Raw genomic sequence first — 16,847 nt, 5'->3', positions numbered from 1 at the left:
GAATAAACGCAATGCTGAAGAGATAATAAAAAAAAAATCTAGGATCAACAATTTATTGTTTGAATTTATCATAAAGTAAACTAGGAACTTACATTTCGGTATACAAATACTCTAAGTTTTTTTCCACCAACTGTCTCTAGAACTTGTCCATGATAAAGGTACTTGGAGGAAAGCTGATCTTTTATAATATGATTCTGAAGTAAGTTTGACAAGCCTCTGTCAATTCTGGGTGTTCCATCTAATAAATTATATAAACAAACAAATCAAAGAATATTTGAAACATATAACATTGAATGTATGAAAGATCCCATATTGCATAAGATTACAAATGACAATCATCAAACAGAAGTTCCAGAGGGTCTAAGTAATGAAGAAATGGAGATTTACAGAACATACTGTCATATCAAGTTTAGCGGAAAGGGATGGGTTATGATATTGGAAGGTAGAATTATTATTATGCATTTGGTAAATTGTGAAGTATTTTGATTTTGGCTTTTTTTTTCAAAAGTGGTGTTTGTTTTGCAATAAAAATCATTTTGCAAAATATGTTTACATGACTGATCATTAAAAAAAAAATGGTCAAACAGCTAAAGTAACATGCTCTATAAACAGTTCTCCGGGCATCAGATTTATAAATCTGCTATAAGCTGCTATTCAATATGATTATTGATAATAGATATATTTTATATTTACACTATCATTCAAAAATTTGGGGTCACTTTTTTCATGGAAAACAAGGAAATTTGTAGCTGTGCAAAAGGGTTTTCAAATGATTCATTTGTCTTTTAAACTTAAACTTGGAGTAATGGTTACTGATAAAGGGCTTCTGTACACCCATGTAGATATTTCATTAAAAATCAATAGTCATTTCTTCTTTCAGTCTTAGCCATTGGCTTTATAATTATTAACGCTACCCAGACACCCAGTTTATGATCAAAATACTTTTCTACTGGAACTGTAAAAAGCAACAATGCATTGGCATTTATATGCATATATATCTTAAAATCCTATGAAGAGACAAACCTTTAAACACATTGTTGTGTGGAGCAATGACAGTCACCCTTTCATTTACAAGATGAGAGTCTAGACCAGCTTGTCTGAAGAGGTCGATGGCAACAGAAACATCGGAATCTTTTCCTAGTTCAGTTAAGGTTTTTGCTGAAAAATGAAATACCCAAAAGAGATGCAACTAGATTATGACAATCAGAAAGTCAGACAAAGTCACATAAACCCAGCAGAATAAACAGTGTATATTTTTTCTTTACTTTCTTTGTTCATTAGTATCTCTAGCTCAGAGTATTTTTTCACCATAGTTGTAAAAGAGATCTGTAGCATAATGAAGTAGTGTTTTGATCCCTCACCACCTCCATTTAACATTTGTCTTGGCAGGGGAGAGAGAGGAGGCCATCATCCATCATAGTCTAGTTTACCAGTGGAATTTTCCTGCTGATGTCTAATCATGTTGAGGTCTGCACTCCCTTGGTTGCAATGGACAAAGACTATTTGTGCCAGCATGAGTCGTCAAACATAATTCCAAGTGGGAGGGAAAAAATAGCTTTGACAATTTAACTAGGATTCTATTTGTGAATCACACTGTTTCAAGTGACCCAAGTTTTTGGGGTGTTTTAATACAAGTAAGAAATATTTTGTTGTAAACCAGTCATACCTGCATCTGGTATTAATAATTCATCAATGAAGTGAACAACACCATTAGTGGCCAATATATCCTTCTTGGAAATAATTGCTTTTCCATTGAGTGTAAGTTCTTCCCCGAGGCACCCAACTTCTAGAGAAGAGCCCTCCAAAGTCTCCATGGAAGATCCAGCAATGATTGCTTCAGAACACTGAGCAGAACGTAAAATGTGGTGGTGTAGGAGATCTAAATAGAGAAAACAACTATATTTTAAATTCTTCCTTAAAATGTTCAGTTAGACAACACTTTTATTGAACAGTACATCTTTTTGTGAAAATGTATTAAGTAAGTAGTAGGGAACTATTTAATTTTAACTCCGAAGGGCTTGGATATTCTATAGTAATAATGAAATATTATTTGTTAAATAAAGCAGATTAGCTCGAACACAAACAGTACCTAAAGATTGGGATGCATTCTATTCGGTTCATTAATTACATGGTATGGGAGATGAAAATTCATCCCTAATGTTTATTCATCCTAACCCTGAGCAGACCTCCTGTAGATAACCAACACATAATATTGCAATCTTTATAGATCAAATGCCTTAGGTGATGTTTGTGTAGATGTTTCCCTCTTTTACTTACTTCTCCATCCATCTACACATGGGAGTAAGATAGAAATTGAAATGGGCTCAGGAAAATGGCTGGACACGATCCCATAGCCATATGGTTTTGGAAAAAGCAGAACTTGTATATGGTCATATAGTGTGACAGAATCCCCAATATGTATGCCTTCATCCCCATATATTGTGACATATGGAGATTACACCAGGTACAACAACAGGTACGTTTATGACATTGAATTCTAAATACATTGACATTATTATGTAGTTGGTTCCCCCTTTGCAGTTAAAATAGCTTTCATTCTTCTGGGAAGGCTTTCCACAAAAGAGTGTTTTTGTGGGAATGTTTGCCCATTCATCCAGTAGAGCTTTTGTGGGGCCTTCTTGTTGGACAAGAAGGCCTGGCTCGCAATCTCCTTTTTTAGTTCATCCCAAAGTTGTTCGATTGATTTCAGGTTGAGCTCAGGGCTCTGTGCTGGCCAGTCAAGTTCTTCCACACCAAACTCATCCAACCATGTCCAACCAATATATATATGTATATACATATATATGTGTGTGTATATAATATCCAATATATATATATATATATATATATATATATATATATATATACATATATATATACACACACACATATAATCTTTGTATTTAACGCATTCTGCTCCATATTAAGAACATATTACCTTTCAGTGCTTCTGGGTCACCCAGGATACGGGTTAAGGTTTCTTCAGGGATTTTCTTAAATGCTTCATCAGTAGGAGCCAGAAGTGTGTATTGCTTGTCCTCAGTCTCTAGGAGTGTATTTAGTCCTGAAGCAGCCAAGGCAGCCTGAAAATGAAGCCATTTAATAAAGCTTATTGAAATCATTGTGCATGCTTTTCATGGATGGGTGAAATTACTTGTAACGCAGACTGGCTTTAAGGCAGTGGTTCTCAACTCATGGGTCGCGACCCAAAAGTGGGTCACGACCCTGTCTTCAGTGGGTCGCGGAGGGTAAGGGCAGGACTGGAGGCATACCGGGAAAATGTCACTTTCCTGGGGCTGCCTTACACATTCTAGCAGCAAACCACGAGCCGCAGGCTGTCAGGACCGCGGCCGCAATAATCAGGGCAGACAGCCTCTGGTCCGGCATGTACTTTAGCATTACTCCCTGACTGCAAAGCAAGTTGCTTCGCTGTCTGCTCCTAGTGGCAGCTGAATAAAGTTTTTCTCTGATTGCTCCTCCCCTCTTCCTGCTGCAGCCCGTGGACAGCCTTTCCACTCCCTTATCTTTTCTGAGGTAAGTATATATTTTTTTAGTGTACTAATTATGTATATATATTATATATATATAATCTGCTCTGCTGTCCCTATTGCCTCTGTCCCCCACTAGGACACAGCCCCTGTTACCCCACCAAATCCCCTATTACCCCCACTACAGCACCAGTTACCCCCACCACAGCCCTATCCACCATCACAGTCCCTGCCCCCCAACACAGTCCCTATCCCCTGTCGTTATCAAGGCATTTCAGCGACACCATTGAAGTTTAGGAGGTGATTGTGGAACACCTCCTAAACTTTCTTAAAACGCCGATTCTGATTCCGATCTTGGTGTTGCTGAATGCCTCAACATCGAGGCATTACAGCAACACCGTTTAAGAGAAGAAAGTGATGTAAACTTGTTTAATGAAATTACGTGCCAGGCATTGGATGTTAAGGGGTTAAAAACGCCCCTGAATTTTCAGCGAAAGGGAACGAAAAGAATTGGCCAAAAACTAACCTGAAGAATTTGTCTCAATGTTTTTTCCCCCATTTGCACTGGTCTAATTTCTACCACTTCCTATTTGGCAGATCTATGGTGGCCCTACACACTGGACCAGCCTAAATCATGTCACAAGGCCCTCATTTACAGCAGCTGGCACATAGACCAGTACTAATAGCTACGGTTATGCCTGTCAATTAAAAACATCTACTTCATCTTAGATTGAGGAGGTCAAATCCAAAGGTAGAGTGGAGTGGACGTTTGAAATATAAGTATTGCTTATTGCACAATTATTTTGCCTTACAAATTCAGCTTGGCTTTAGTGGGTTTTCCTTACGGGGAGAAAACTCATAATTTATTCTTTTTCTTAAGATACATGACAAAATTCTAATGAATAACATGTGTTCTTGAACAACAAGAATGTTCTCATAAACATTCCTTCCACAGATAAGGCAATGCCATTAACCTGCTGTGCTGCTGACATTTGTGGAAATAGACTGGGATTACGGTTATAGAAAACTACAAACTGTTGCTGGCTCAATAATATTAGCCCTCTCAGGCAGCGTAAAATAATCAGCTTCATATTTATAATAAAAAAGTAATAAAGATTCCACGCAATGGTCATAATAAACATGTTTTTTCCTTGGCAAAACAACTATTGTGAATTGCCTCACATATATACAAGTTAAGGTTGAAATCTATTAAAATAATCTTACCTTTAGTGTTTCTAAGTTATCCTCCGTGTCCACAACTTCGGCTATGTTGTTTGTTACTGCAGTGATTACTTTGTCAATAACATGGACTACACCATTAGTAGCATGATGATCAGCCTTTATCAGTCTTGCACAGTTTACTGTAACAATCTAAATAAACACATGCTTGTATTAATGGTGACTGAACATAGGCACATGCAGATTTACCTGAACAAATGTTATATATTAAGTAAATAATGGTTAATAATAGTTCAAGAAAAAGTGGTGCAGCGCTCTGCTCATAAAGTATTATAAAAGTAGAGCCACATAAGCACTCAAAATTTAAAAAGCCCCATTTTAGCGTAATATATATCATATAATGTATGTGCACCTCTGTCCTGTACATCTGAAGTTACCTTTGTTTCTAAAAAGCTGGTCCAATAAAAAGGCATTACAAACTTGATTGTTCTATCCTATCTGGGACCAATATGACAATATGTGTCTATAGTGGTAGGAGTTGGTTTGATATTTAAACAGAGACTTTAAGCCAATAATATGATAATGAGGACAAATCTATACATAATACCATGGTGATGTAATGCAGGCTTGGAATGATCTCACCTTTACACCAGCCCTTAAAAAGAGACAGGCAGATATTCTATGTGTAAAGCCCAAACATACTAAGTAATCACTTACCCCATTGGGATAGTGGTGCACATGAATGTCCAGGTTTTGGTACATTGAAGGTATAGTTATTCCATGTCTTAGTTCATCTGTAAGGAGACGTCTGTCCACCATATGATAGCGCAGAGCATTCAAAAGCTCAATGTTAACGTTGCTCACTAAAGCATCTAATATTTCCTGTAAAACATCATGTGGTGAGTTATGCACATTAAAACAGATGTGCTCCTAAGCGTTTGAAGTGTTTATTCTACATTATTGGAAACAGTGATTATACCATGTACTTTACAGCATTCTGGTATACTTACAGCTGGCAGAGCAGCCCATGCTTCGTTGCTTGGTGCAAAGATGGTGAAACTTCCAGGACCTTCGATTTCTGGTCGCAGATTGGCTCTGTCTGAGTATAATTGTGTAGTAGCTGCTCCAACAATACCCAGGGTTTCATATATATTTGATAGAGGCAGGGCTAATAAAGAGAGTATAATAAAAATTGCTGCTTGCTTGCACAATGGAATCTTTCATAGGTACTATTTATATTAAATATTTAGTTAAGAAATAAAGTAACCCACAAACTTATCAAATATGCTATTTGTTCTAAAACATGAATTTTGTTTTCTAAACAATTTCAAATATTTTATGCTTATTTAAAGCAAATGGTATATTTAAAGAACATAAATCTTATAATAAATAAACATTATATCAATGACATGTCAAATATGTGTTATACATAACATATCTAACAAATTAAAACATAAAGCATAGATGAACTTCAGGACAAATGGAAAAAGTACATTTTAGAGAGAGAGAAAAACCTACAGACCTTCAGAGTAGCCACAGGGCCCAAATTTGTTCAGGTTTCTCAAAGAACAATTCTGGTGCAACACAAGTTGTGTTATCACATTGCCAACAGCGGAAGGTTCCTATTTTATTAGACAGCTCTTCTGGTTGCTATGTAATAATCTGTTCAGTAGGAACATTCTTCTGGTGGCTACGTCATCCCGCTACTTTTTTAAAACATTTGTATTTGAGTTTGGATGGTTTGGCAAACTCCTTTTTGGGCCTTTCAATGGAAGATTTTGTGGTTTTATGTACACGTAAGCCCTAAACTGTAAGCCTTCTGGCACACATAACAAATTCGTTTAAAATAAAACCATAAAATGAAAAAAAATGACTTTACCAGCTGGGCATCCCTTTTCTCCTGGAACTTTTTCATACCCTGGGCAACATTCATAGCTGATTATTCTACAAAAGCAGAAAATAGATTGTAAGTTAAAGTAATAGCAGCATATAGCAGCATGCACTTATGGGGCAACTTATAGTTCAAAGATTATTTATACGGTCATGCCAAGTTGCAGGAATTGTATGCTATTTTTTTTTTATCTACTTTAATTGTACATACAGTGTATACACAGAAAATGTTACTACCAATGCTTAAAATGTGGACTTTATTATATGTAGTTTTATCCTATTAAATCGATATCTAAAACACTTATTTAACTATTATTTCTCTATGCATTCTATACATTATTAGGGTCAAACACTAGCATATTTCTCCAATGGGAAGGGCTGATCTGGCCCTCAACTTTACCAAGTCCTGTCAAGGTAATACAGCTGAATATATGTACATGAGTGTTCTTGTTTAGTAGGAAAAGAAAGCAAAAAAACTCACCATCTTTAATTGTTAGCGCGTACATTTTAAACCGCTTCTTCTTTCAAATGTTTATATAATACATGCTATTGCAAACCAAGCTTTTCAGTGATAGCTCACCGCATTATGACAAATTGAACAACTCAAACTGAATTCTGTTGCAGTCACCTTAGTTTACCAGACTGTTTATGTAAACAAATTACTGAATTGTGAATACAGTTTATGCTTTTTGATATGTCTGGAACAGGGCCAGACTGGGAAAGAAAAGTGGCCATGACACTTTAAGGCAAAAGCTGCAATGTGTAGAGTACCTGGCTCAACATTAACACACCAGATCTGCCATGTGCATAGCAGCAAAGGAAACAGACAAAGAGCATTTTCCCAGGTTAACCAGGTGGCCAGTTCTGGTCTGGTTTGGGAAACAAATCATAACATTATGCACTGGGTGTTATGCATGAAGAGCAAGTCTGGTGCAAAGTTGAAATAATAAGCAAGCATATTGTTCTATGTATTAAATTAGATGTAGGTTGTACAATATTAATTATAATTCTGAATTAAGGATGTGATGAAGGTCCCTTCAAGAGGCCCCAAAGATTTATTCTTGCACAAGTTGGCCACTTAAACCTGGCACTAATGGTACCGACTGTTAATGAATTTGGTATGTAGAAGATTAGTAGGTTACTACCACCGCTTATTTTTATGAAAAATTGTTAAGGAAATACAAAATTAACACATGAGGAAGAACATAGTTTGTCCCCTACATTAGGTGTTACACTGCTATCGTAAGAAACATTGGGGTGCCGGGACTTGGATTTCTGTATCTTGTGATCTGCCCTTCTTTTGGACCATTCAATAAAAGGAAAAGAGACATGATGGCACTTTTTTAGACTATAACATTACATCAGCCAGCTGGTGTGCATGTGTATACATTAAAAGTTGTGTTATAGAAAGAGGATGTTAAGATTACAGAGGAAAAATACAAAGAATGCCACTTTGAGTAAAAACAGAATATACTCTGTATGTTCAGTAGGTTAGTCATCAGTTGCAGGTAATCCTTTAGATACAGTATGTTCTTATGTTTGTTAGTGATTTCAATACTATTATGTATATATGATATTACATATAACATCTAACTACAGCCCACCAATCACATTATCCGGATAAAAAGTAAATTTTAGTATACAAAATTTTAAATTGAAAAAAGGTATGCCCATAGACTATAAATCATCTTCCTAGTTTCACTCCATATGTTGCATAAAACCAACATTAATATAGCTAATACTCAAATTAGTAATGGTAAGTACATACCATTGTTCTCTCAAATTGAGGAATGAGAAAATTGATGTTAGTATTTTTGTCTGAAATAGTATGTATACTAAACCATTGTTGATCCGATGGGACAAATTAGATTAAAATTATCACTTGATAATTCAACAATCTCAATTAAATATGAAAGCCTACATTTACAATAAATGAAAAAGAAATAACCAGGCTTTAATGGTCAGGCCACCCACAAACAATGGAACTCAGTTAGAGACTGACTTTCTCATTCACAATATGATCCAGGAAGTGTGGTTCATTACATAATCCTTTACCACACCAGTGTCAGGTAAAACCATTCCCAGAGTGTGTGAGTAAATCCATCTGTTTTCGCTTTATATCACTGGAAAAATTGCTTAAACATCCAGTGAGAGTTTATGATCTTATATGTGTTTATCCCTGAAGATAAATCTGGAAAATGCACTCTTAAAAATGTTATATAAAAGTGGATGTATCATCTGTTCTTATGCAATAATAGCTAAGCTGAAACATGTTAACCAGTGGCATTTATGTAACCATAATATTTGGCAAGTCATTGGGATTAATGTTGCTGGGACATGCACTATTTTTAATGGGGAAGTGGGTGGGTAGTGGGGCACTTTTATCTGAGGAGGAGTGCTGGGATATGGCACCATATCCCTGGGCTCATCAGGGAGGACAACCACTGTGGAGCTATCTCCACGGTAACTGGAGGCCTGGGGACTGACAAACAAAATATACATCATGACTCAAACATAAAACAAAATCGATCACGACTGAAATCTATAGCAACAGAAAGCTATCCAACTGAACAGTGCTGCAGAATGATAGTGCTATATAAAAGCATTAATAATAATTAAATACATTATTCATAAACTAAGAATGCTCAGTCAGGTCATTCAATAAAGACCACAAAAGGGGTCATAATATACACTTACTGGTCACTTTATTAGGTACACCTGTTTAATTGCTTGTTAACACAAATAGCTAATCAGTCAATTACATGGCAGCAACTTAGGCATATAGACATGGTCAAGACAACTTGTTGAATTTCAAACCGAGCAGAATGGGGAAGAAAGGGGATTTAAGTGACTTTGAACGTGGCATGGTTGTTGCCAGATGGGCTGGTATGAGTATTTCTGAAACTGATGATCTACTGGGATTTTCACTCACAATCATTTCTAGGGTTTACAGAGAATGGTCCAAAAAAGAGAAAATATCCAGTGACAGTTGTGTGAATGAAAATACCTTGTTGATGTCAGAGGAGAATGCACTCCAGCATACCCACACGAAGGGTGAGACATGAAGTTTACAGCATTGCTTCCACAACTACAACCTTTCCCTGTCCCATAAAAGATGGTCCTTTCTCATGTCAGGTCGCTAAAATGTTTAAACATACATGGAATAGGCATAAAGCTATCTTAAATCTAAGATGAAACCAAAGACTGATTAATGTCTGAGTCTTAAAATCAGAGAAATGGGTAGACAAGAAGGGCAAAATGGTTCCAGTCTGCCGTCAAATTCTATGTTTCTATATAACAGTAATACAGTTATTCATGAAAACTGATGCTAAGTTTATGATAAGACAAACAACCTAATTATCATACTGCTTGTGGTAAGCAGTGAGCCATGAAATGGCTCAGTCTTAATTACCTAGCCAGACACTCTGACTACTGAAGGTCTAAGGAGGAGTGAAATTCATTAGCTTGCCATAAATCATATGCTCTCTGTGTTTGAGCAGGGAAAGTCACAAAAATATCACGACTGACAATGGCAGCCTCTAGGTCTGCAGAAAAAGGAGGTTTATTGAAATGAAACCAACTGTTTGTCAACGCTAACCTTTAGAAGAAATTATGTTTCTATAGGAAGATCCCTTTAAGTAATTCTTAGACACTTTTCTGTCCCTTTAACATTTTCTATTTTTCCTATTCTTTTGACGTACTAAACCAATTTCTTTTCAAGTACAACTTATGAAAAGAAGTGTGCCTTCCAAATAAAACACTGAATCATATGAATTTATTTTTATTGCCAACAGTACAGTTATTCTTTCCAGGCATTAGGTTAAAGTGGTGCTACAAAAATCAAGTACTTTTTTCACACTCATGTCTTTAAAACTTCTTAAAGTTACAAAGTATGGTTGAAAAGATATGTTTAGCCCCTTAATAGGCATCTAAGATTATATAATCACAGGTCAGAAGTTCTCTTGACACCATTAGTTCATCACCTCATCATCATAATTTATGTGCAAAACTAATACTGCTGAACAGCTGTACCACATGTGACATCATCATAAACACAAAAGAAGCCATGGTTATTTATCACTAAAAAGCATCTCCCCATTATTAAGTACACTTCAGAAATTGCAATATTTTAATCAAATAACATTAATTTAGTAAAAATTTATTTACAATGTTAATGTTACTGATACATTTAAAATCGGATCATATATATGTACTAGTTATTGTTTCAAATAATGATTTATAAATAGAAATTGGAGTACAAGAAAGGAACATAGCTTTTTTCTGTTATATAAAACTGTATCTATCATACTCTAATAATATGAGCTACAAAGCCAGGCTCATTGCGTCTAGACATTGAAAATTCCATGTGGAAACTGCTTGCATAAAGAAATCCTTTTCATTGTCCAAGGGGACAGCATAGCTACCAACTCCTCCGTGTAACTGCACCATATGCTAAGCACATAGATAAAAAGATAGGAATTTATTCAACAAAAGAAAAGCAGATCCTGTGAGAACTCAGTCTTGAATGGTATAACTAGAAATATCAGAGCTCCAGTGCAGTGTTTGCTGTTCAGGCCTTCAATCTTATCAAACAATTTAATGGTCCAACACAACTCAAGTGCTTATATAAGGAACTAAGGCAAACTTAATATAGGTAACAGATTTTCATTGAGCGAGCTATATATCACTGGAAGTAGGATTGAGGGAGCAGATACAATAAAATTTACAATAGAACCTATGTTTTGTTTCTTGTATTTTTTTTTCTTTTAAGAAAGGCTGGAATCCTTATAAAAACCAAGGAAGGCCACAAAGACTTCAGTTTGACAACAAATTCCTAAGCCTAGGAAGCACACTCCAATCCTTGTGCTTGTGTGACGTGTCTTTAGCCATTGACATACAGAATTCCTGACCTGTTAAATCTCCTGGAATACTGGAGTCATGGCCAGATTAAGGGGGCCCTGGAGCAATTATACAGGAAAGGAACCTCTTATCATACGGCCAACTATTTGTTAACGTTAATACAACTAAACATAATGAACAAATTAGTTTACTACAATACAAAATACCACAATATCTTTTTTCACGGTAGCGAAAAATGTATATTTTTGCTCATTGCAAATGATACATTCTACCATTAAGAAAATAAAACCTCTAAAAAGCTAACTGTCTTTGCTTCTGTGGAAACAAAGTCATTGTGTGCATCGTGATCGTACAGTCCATTTATGAATGGAAAATGCATGTTACTAACAACGAGGTTCCATTCACCATGGATCAGCTGAATCCATTTTGGTGATTTTTTTGTGCACTTGCAAAAATGCTAGCTAAAACAAAATCGCTTTAAAAAAATAAAAAATAATAGCTAATAGCTTTAGCAAAGATTGGTGGTCAAATGGCTCTCTACTTTCCATAAATATGTACTTTGTACAAACCCGTATACTAACTGTGGAAATAATGCAAGTCTTTGAAACAGCAATATATGCCTTCTAACTCATAATTGCCGCAAAGATATTGAAATGTTTACAAATACATTAAGTAAATGTTAATTATTTAAGAAATTGAGTAAATGTTTTCCTCATTCATACTTTTGGCCAGGAAAGCATTAACCAATTTTATAATTAAATGGAACTTTACACATATCATTCCAAACCTTAATTTGAATTAGATAAATGACAATTGACATTATCCAGCATAGACGTATATATATTTTAAATGATTTACCATTAACTTAATCATTTCCATTAAAAATGTTATGGTATAAGGGGAAACCCACCACAGAAGGGGAAAAAATAAAAGTAGAAATAAGGTGCACTGGCCACTTTATTAGGTACGCGTTGCAAGTACTGGGTACCCCTTTTGCCATCATGCAGTTGCTGCAGATTTGTCGGCTGCACATCCAGGATGCGAATCTCCCGTTCAGCCACATCCCAAAAGTGCTCTATTGGATTGAGATCTGGTGACTTTAGAGGCCATTGGAGTGCAGTGAACTCATTGTCATGTTCAAGAAACCAGTTGGAGATAATGTGAGCTTTGTGACATGGTGCATTATCCTACTGGAACACTTTGGTCATAAAGGAATGGATGTGGTCAGCAACAATACTCTGTCTGTTGCGTTTAAACGATTGGTACTAAGGGGCCCAATTGGTACTAAGGTGTCCAAAGTGTGCCAAAAAAAATGTCCCCCACACCATTATACCACCACCATCAGCCTGAACCGTTGATACAAGGCTTAATGGATCCATGCTTTCATGTTGTTTATGCCAAAGTCTGACCTTGCCATCTGAATGCCACAGCTGAAATCAAGACCCATCAGACCAGGCGATGTTCCTCCAGTCTTCCATTGTCCAATTTTGGTGAGTCTCTGGGAATTGTAGCCTCAGTTTCCTGTTCTTAGCCAACAGGAGTAGGACCCTGTGACAGAATGACCTGTCATACAGGGGCCCAAAGTACTCAGAGATGGCTCCAGCCTGGCTGCCAAACAGGCAGGAACTCCATTGTGTAAAGTAATCCCATTAACAAGATGGCTACCAGGGGGATATTCAGTAGCTAAAGGGGATTAAAGGTTGGGTTGTCTACATGTATCTGTTAATTTATGTTAATGCGGTTCTCTGGATATATGAGTCTATGTTTTACATCAATAAACTGTTCATTCCTGCTGTACTCAGTTCAAGGTAGTTGTGTCTACTTATTGGGTACACATAGCAAGGTTCCAAGGTGCACATGCTGGCTGGTGCTGGAAGTGATTCCGGGGACAACAGGAGGATACATGTGGGTGATCTCTGGGAGTTACTACAGCTCTCTTGGTGAACCCGTTACAGACCCATTGTGGTCTTCTGCTGCTGTAGCCCATCTGCTTCAAGGTTCAATGTGTTGTGCATTCAGAGATGGTATTCTGCATACCCTGGTTGTAACGAGTGGCCTGTCTGTCATCTTGAACCAGTCCCCATTCACCTCTGACATCAACAAGGTATTTTCATCCACACAACTGCCGCTCACTGGATATTTTCTCTTTTTCGGACCATTCTCTGTAAATCCTGGAGATGGTTGTGCGCGAAAATCCCAGTAGATTATTATTATTATTATATATTGTTTTATATAGTGTCATCAAATTCCGTAGCACTGTACAATGGGTAGACAGGACATAGGAGGACAAAGGAGCTTACAATCTAGATCAGCAGCTTCTGAAAAACTCATACCAGCCCATCTGGCACCAACTAGCATTCCACGTTTAAAATCACTTAAATCCCCTTTCTTCTCCATTCTGATGCTTGGTTTGAACTTCTTGACCACGTCTACATGTCTAAATGCATTGAGTTGCTGCCATGTGATTGACTGATTAGCTATTTATGTTAACAAGCAATTGAACAGGTGTACCTAGTAAAGTGGCCAGTGAGTGTATGCGATTTGGTCTTCAGCAGCACTCCCTTATAATTCAGGCCAGCGTGACCAGGCTTTGGGTTTAGAATCCCACCTCATCATAAGTGCTCCACAAACAATGTCCAGAGAAATCTATAATATGTAGGAGTGTCTCTGTATATGTAAAATATGAAGGCCTTTTGGTAAGCAATATATTAGAAGTGATTTAACTACATATAAGTAACAATATTTAGTTTTAGGACTCACCTTTGTTTGAGTACTTTGGAGTGGTGGCTAAATCTGTTATCTTGCAAAGGTATTTTTAGGTAGCCATTAGTTGGCAACGGGCACACTTTTTCTGTTTATTATTCATTGACAACTCTATCATATATATTCAACATGTCTTCATGGATTATAATTTAGGATGCTGTACACAATGATAGTCTGTATAGATAACCAAAGTTGTAAGCAGGAAAGTCATTATTTTCTCCATAATATTTTGTCAGTATGTTTCAATAGGTCAAGATTTAAGCAAATTGTATGTTTCTGGCTTAAAAGCCAAAGGAAACAATTTAAGAATCACAAGGAAAATCTGCTTTGAGAAGAAATTGTCTTAACTACTGCTCTGTAGAAGAGATTAGAGTTTGGGCAGTCATCCAAGAAATGTGGCTGTTGTTAATGACACCTTTTTGGCAAATGAAGTATATTAGAACTTTCTATAGATACTTTGATAAAAACCAACATTTGAATCAATATTGTAGGCCTAAATGTATTGCAAAGCTGACAATCTATATTTTGAAGCACATTTTGAGCAGAAAGAGAGAACTCAGAGGATACTTTGCTTCAAAACATTTATTACATGGGGTATATTATGTAACTGCGCTCCTCCTCAACAACAATATACAATTAACTTCCTGTTCATTCTGTACACTCCACTTTACTGCATTCTTTTTAAAAAAATTTTTTTACATTTTTTTACATTTTTTAAAAGTAATTTTATTTTGCTCATCCTGTAACCATCTAGTTGGTTTGTTAAGGGCTAGATACAATACATTCATTTTAACTGGGGTACAAGCTGTGCCAAAGCTGCAGTCCTAGTTCTGCACGCAACTGTTTTTTTTTTTTTTTTTTTGGGGGGGGTAGTCTTGCTGTCTCTTTAAAACTGGCATTTTACTGTATTGTTTAACGTGAAGCAGCTGCAGGAGTACTTAAACCAAACATGTGGCTAATGTTTTAAGTGATTTTCAGTGGTTATAGCTGAAGCAGAAGACAGAGCCTCAGCTACAAACACGCCTGCTCAAGTTTTCCAGTCCCAAAAGAAAAGGGGGAATTCGATTTATTATCCGTTCATCTCTCTCATTTGGAGATTTTTGGGAAATCTGGACAGATTGGTGTGGCTTGAGGACTGGGTTGGAAACCACTAATCTAAACACCTATTGTTCATCTGCTGGAGAATGCATTTCACTTTAATTTTATCTCGTGCTTCCTTTATTCTTCTTTCCCCATTTAACACAGTTTGACTCACTCTGTTGTAGACAATGTTTGATGGCATTGTAAACAATACATTGGTGCACAGAAACAGGCCAAGGTACACAGCAGAACACATAAGTAGAAAATACTTTTGACAACATACAACCTTGTTTCAACCAGACATGGAACCTTGAATGAAATATGTTACTAATGTATCTTTAGAACATTCATTTTTGCAACTCAATATACCTGTATAAAAAACAAACTCATACTTAGATATTATCTCACCATAGGCTTCCTTTCACATACATGCATACATCTGTATATTGTTCATTGCCTAGTTAATGTGTGTAATGACAAACTTGGACATCATCCAGTTCAGTTTATAATCGTTTGAGGTAACTTACGTTGATTTCCCACATATCTTCCTCTGGTACCACTGCTTGCAGTTTGCGTAGTATTGTTTGTTGGTTCCAGAAACTTTCTGCACTGCACATACATTGGGGCTAAAAGTAAAATCACAAAATGAGTAAAAAAAAGAAGAAGAAGAAGAAGAAGAAGAAGTATGGGGACGGTGCTAATATGCACACAAAAAAGATAAAATGTTATATAATTTTTTGGTTTTGGCTTACTTAAACATTTAAGTGTGTTTTGAATGAGCCAAACTACGTAGGACAATGTAGATATGGACAGTTAAATTATATTTGAGAAAATAAGAAAAGGTATTTCATTAAAAAAAATATCGATGCAAGCCTGTATAAATAGCACGCAATTATTAAAATAACTTTTATTTAAATACACATTGATGTCATAATCAGAAACTGCTTTTTATAACTTACTCAAGCTTAGCATGCAAATGTTTATTTTGAGCAATTGTTATGTATTATATATTCACAAAACTAAAATATATAATATATTTATCTATCTATAGATATCTTACCCATGTTGTCTGCCTCTGATCCGGCTGTGCTGTAAGACTTGCTGGTAAGGATACCTTGCTGTGCTCACAAATGTAACCAGTAATATAACTGTAAGACTCAGTAATACAATACCATTCATTCTGGGAAAGCTAGTGAGTATGTGCAGGTCCTGAACTCACAAAGCCCCTGAAGCAAAAGCCAGGAAATATAAATGGTGCTGTGTTAAATAGACCGAGAGCTGGAATGGGTGGGGGAAAAAAAGAGAAGGCTACTGGTGCAATCTGAGACTGACTTTCCAAGCTGACTCCTAGGGGAATATGTAACTTTTTGGCTGTGTATCTAAAAGGAGTTTTAAAAAATCAGAGCCACAATAGCTAGGGCCAGCTAATGTTGCCTGTCATTTGCTTTGTTCAGACAGCAGACATTAGTTAAGTTATTGACCACTGGTTTGCATATTTCCTTTTGTACTTAAGTAGATATTTTGGATAACCGTTGCAAACCACATTACTCATCCTAGTATTATTTTTCCTTTGTCCATGTTTAGTAA

The 16,847-nt window shown here is 36.3% G+C and overlaps 1 protein-coding gene across 1 annotated transcript in view; it reads right to left on the bottom strand.

Moving 5' to 3' along the window:
- Positions 1-16,507, bottom strand: part of TGFBI (transforming growth factor beta induced) — a 29,581-nt gene extending 13,074 nt beyond the window's left edge. The window contains exons 1-10 of the mRNA XM_053461944.1: positions 16,321-16,507; positions 15,788-15,886; positions 6,547-6,611; positions 5,678-5,835; positions 5,385-5,549; positions 4,713-4,859; positions 2,939-3,083; positions 1,667-1,879; positions 1,024-1,158; positions 93-238 (exon numbers count right to left, since the gene is read on the bottom strand). Coding sequence (XP_053317919.1) covers positions 93-238; positions 1,024-1,158; positions 1,667-1,879; positions 2,939-3,083; positions 4,713-4,859; positions 5,385-5,549; positions 5,678-5,835; positions 6,547-6,611; positions 15,788-15,886; positions 16,321-16,439 — 1,392 coding nt within the window. The 5' untranslated portion in view covers positions 16,440-16,507. The remainder of the gene's footprint in view (positions 1-92; positions 239-1,023; positions 1,159-1,666; positions 1,880-2,938; positions 3,084-4,712; positions 4,860-5,384; positions 5,550-5,677; positions 5,836-6,546; positions 6,612-15,787; positions 15,887-16,320) is intronic.
- Positions 16,508-16,847: the final 340 nt, after the last annotated feature.

The sequence above is a fragment of the Spea bombifrons genome, chromosome 4, assembly GCF_027358695.1.
Source record: "Spea bombifrons isolate aSpeBom1 chromosome 4, aSpeBom1.2.pri, whole genome shotgun sequence".
In the NCBI taxonomy this organism is placed as follows: Eukaryota; Metazoa; Chordata; class Amphibia; order Anura; family Pelobatidae; genus Spea; species Spea bombifrons.
This window is presented reverse-complemented; position numbering and strand designations above follow the sequence as displayed.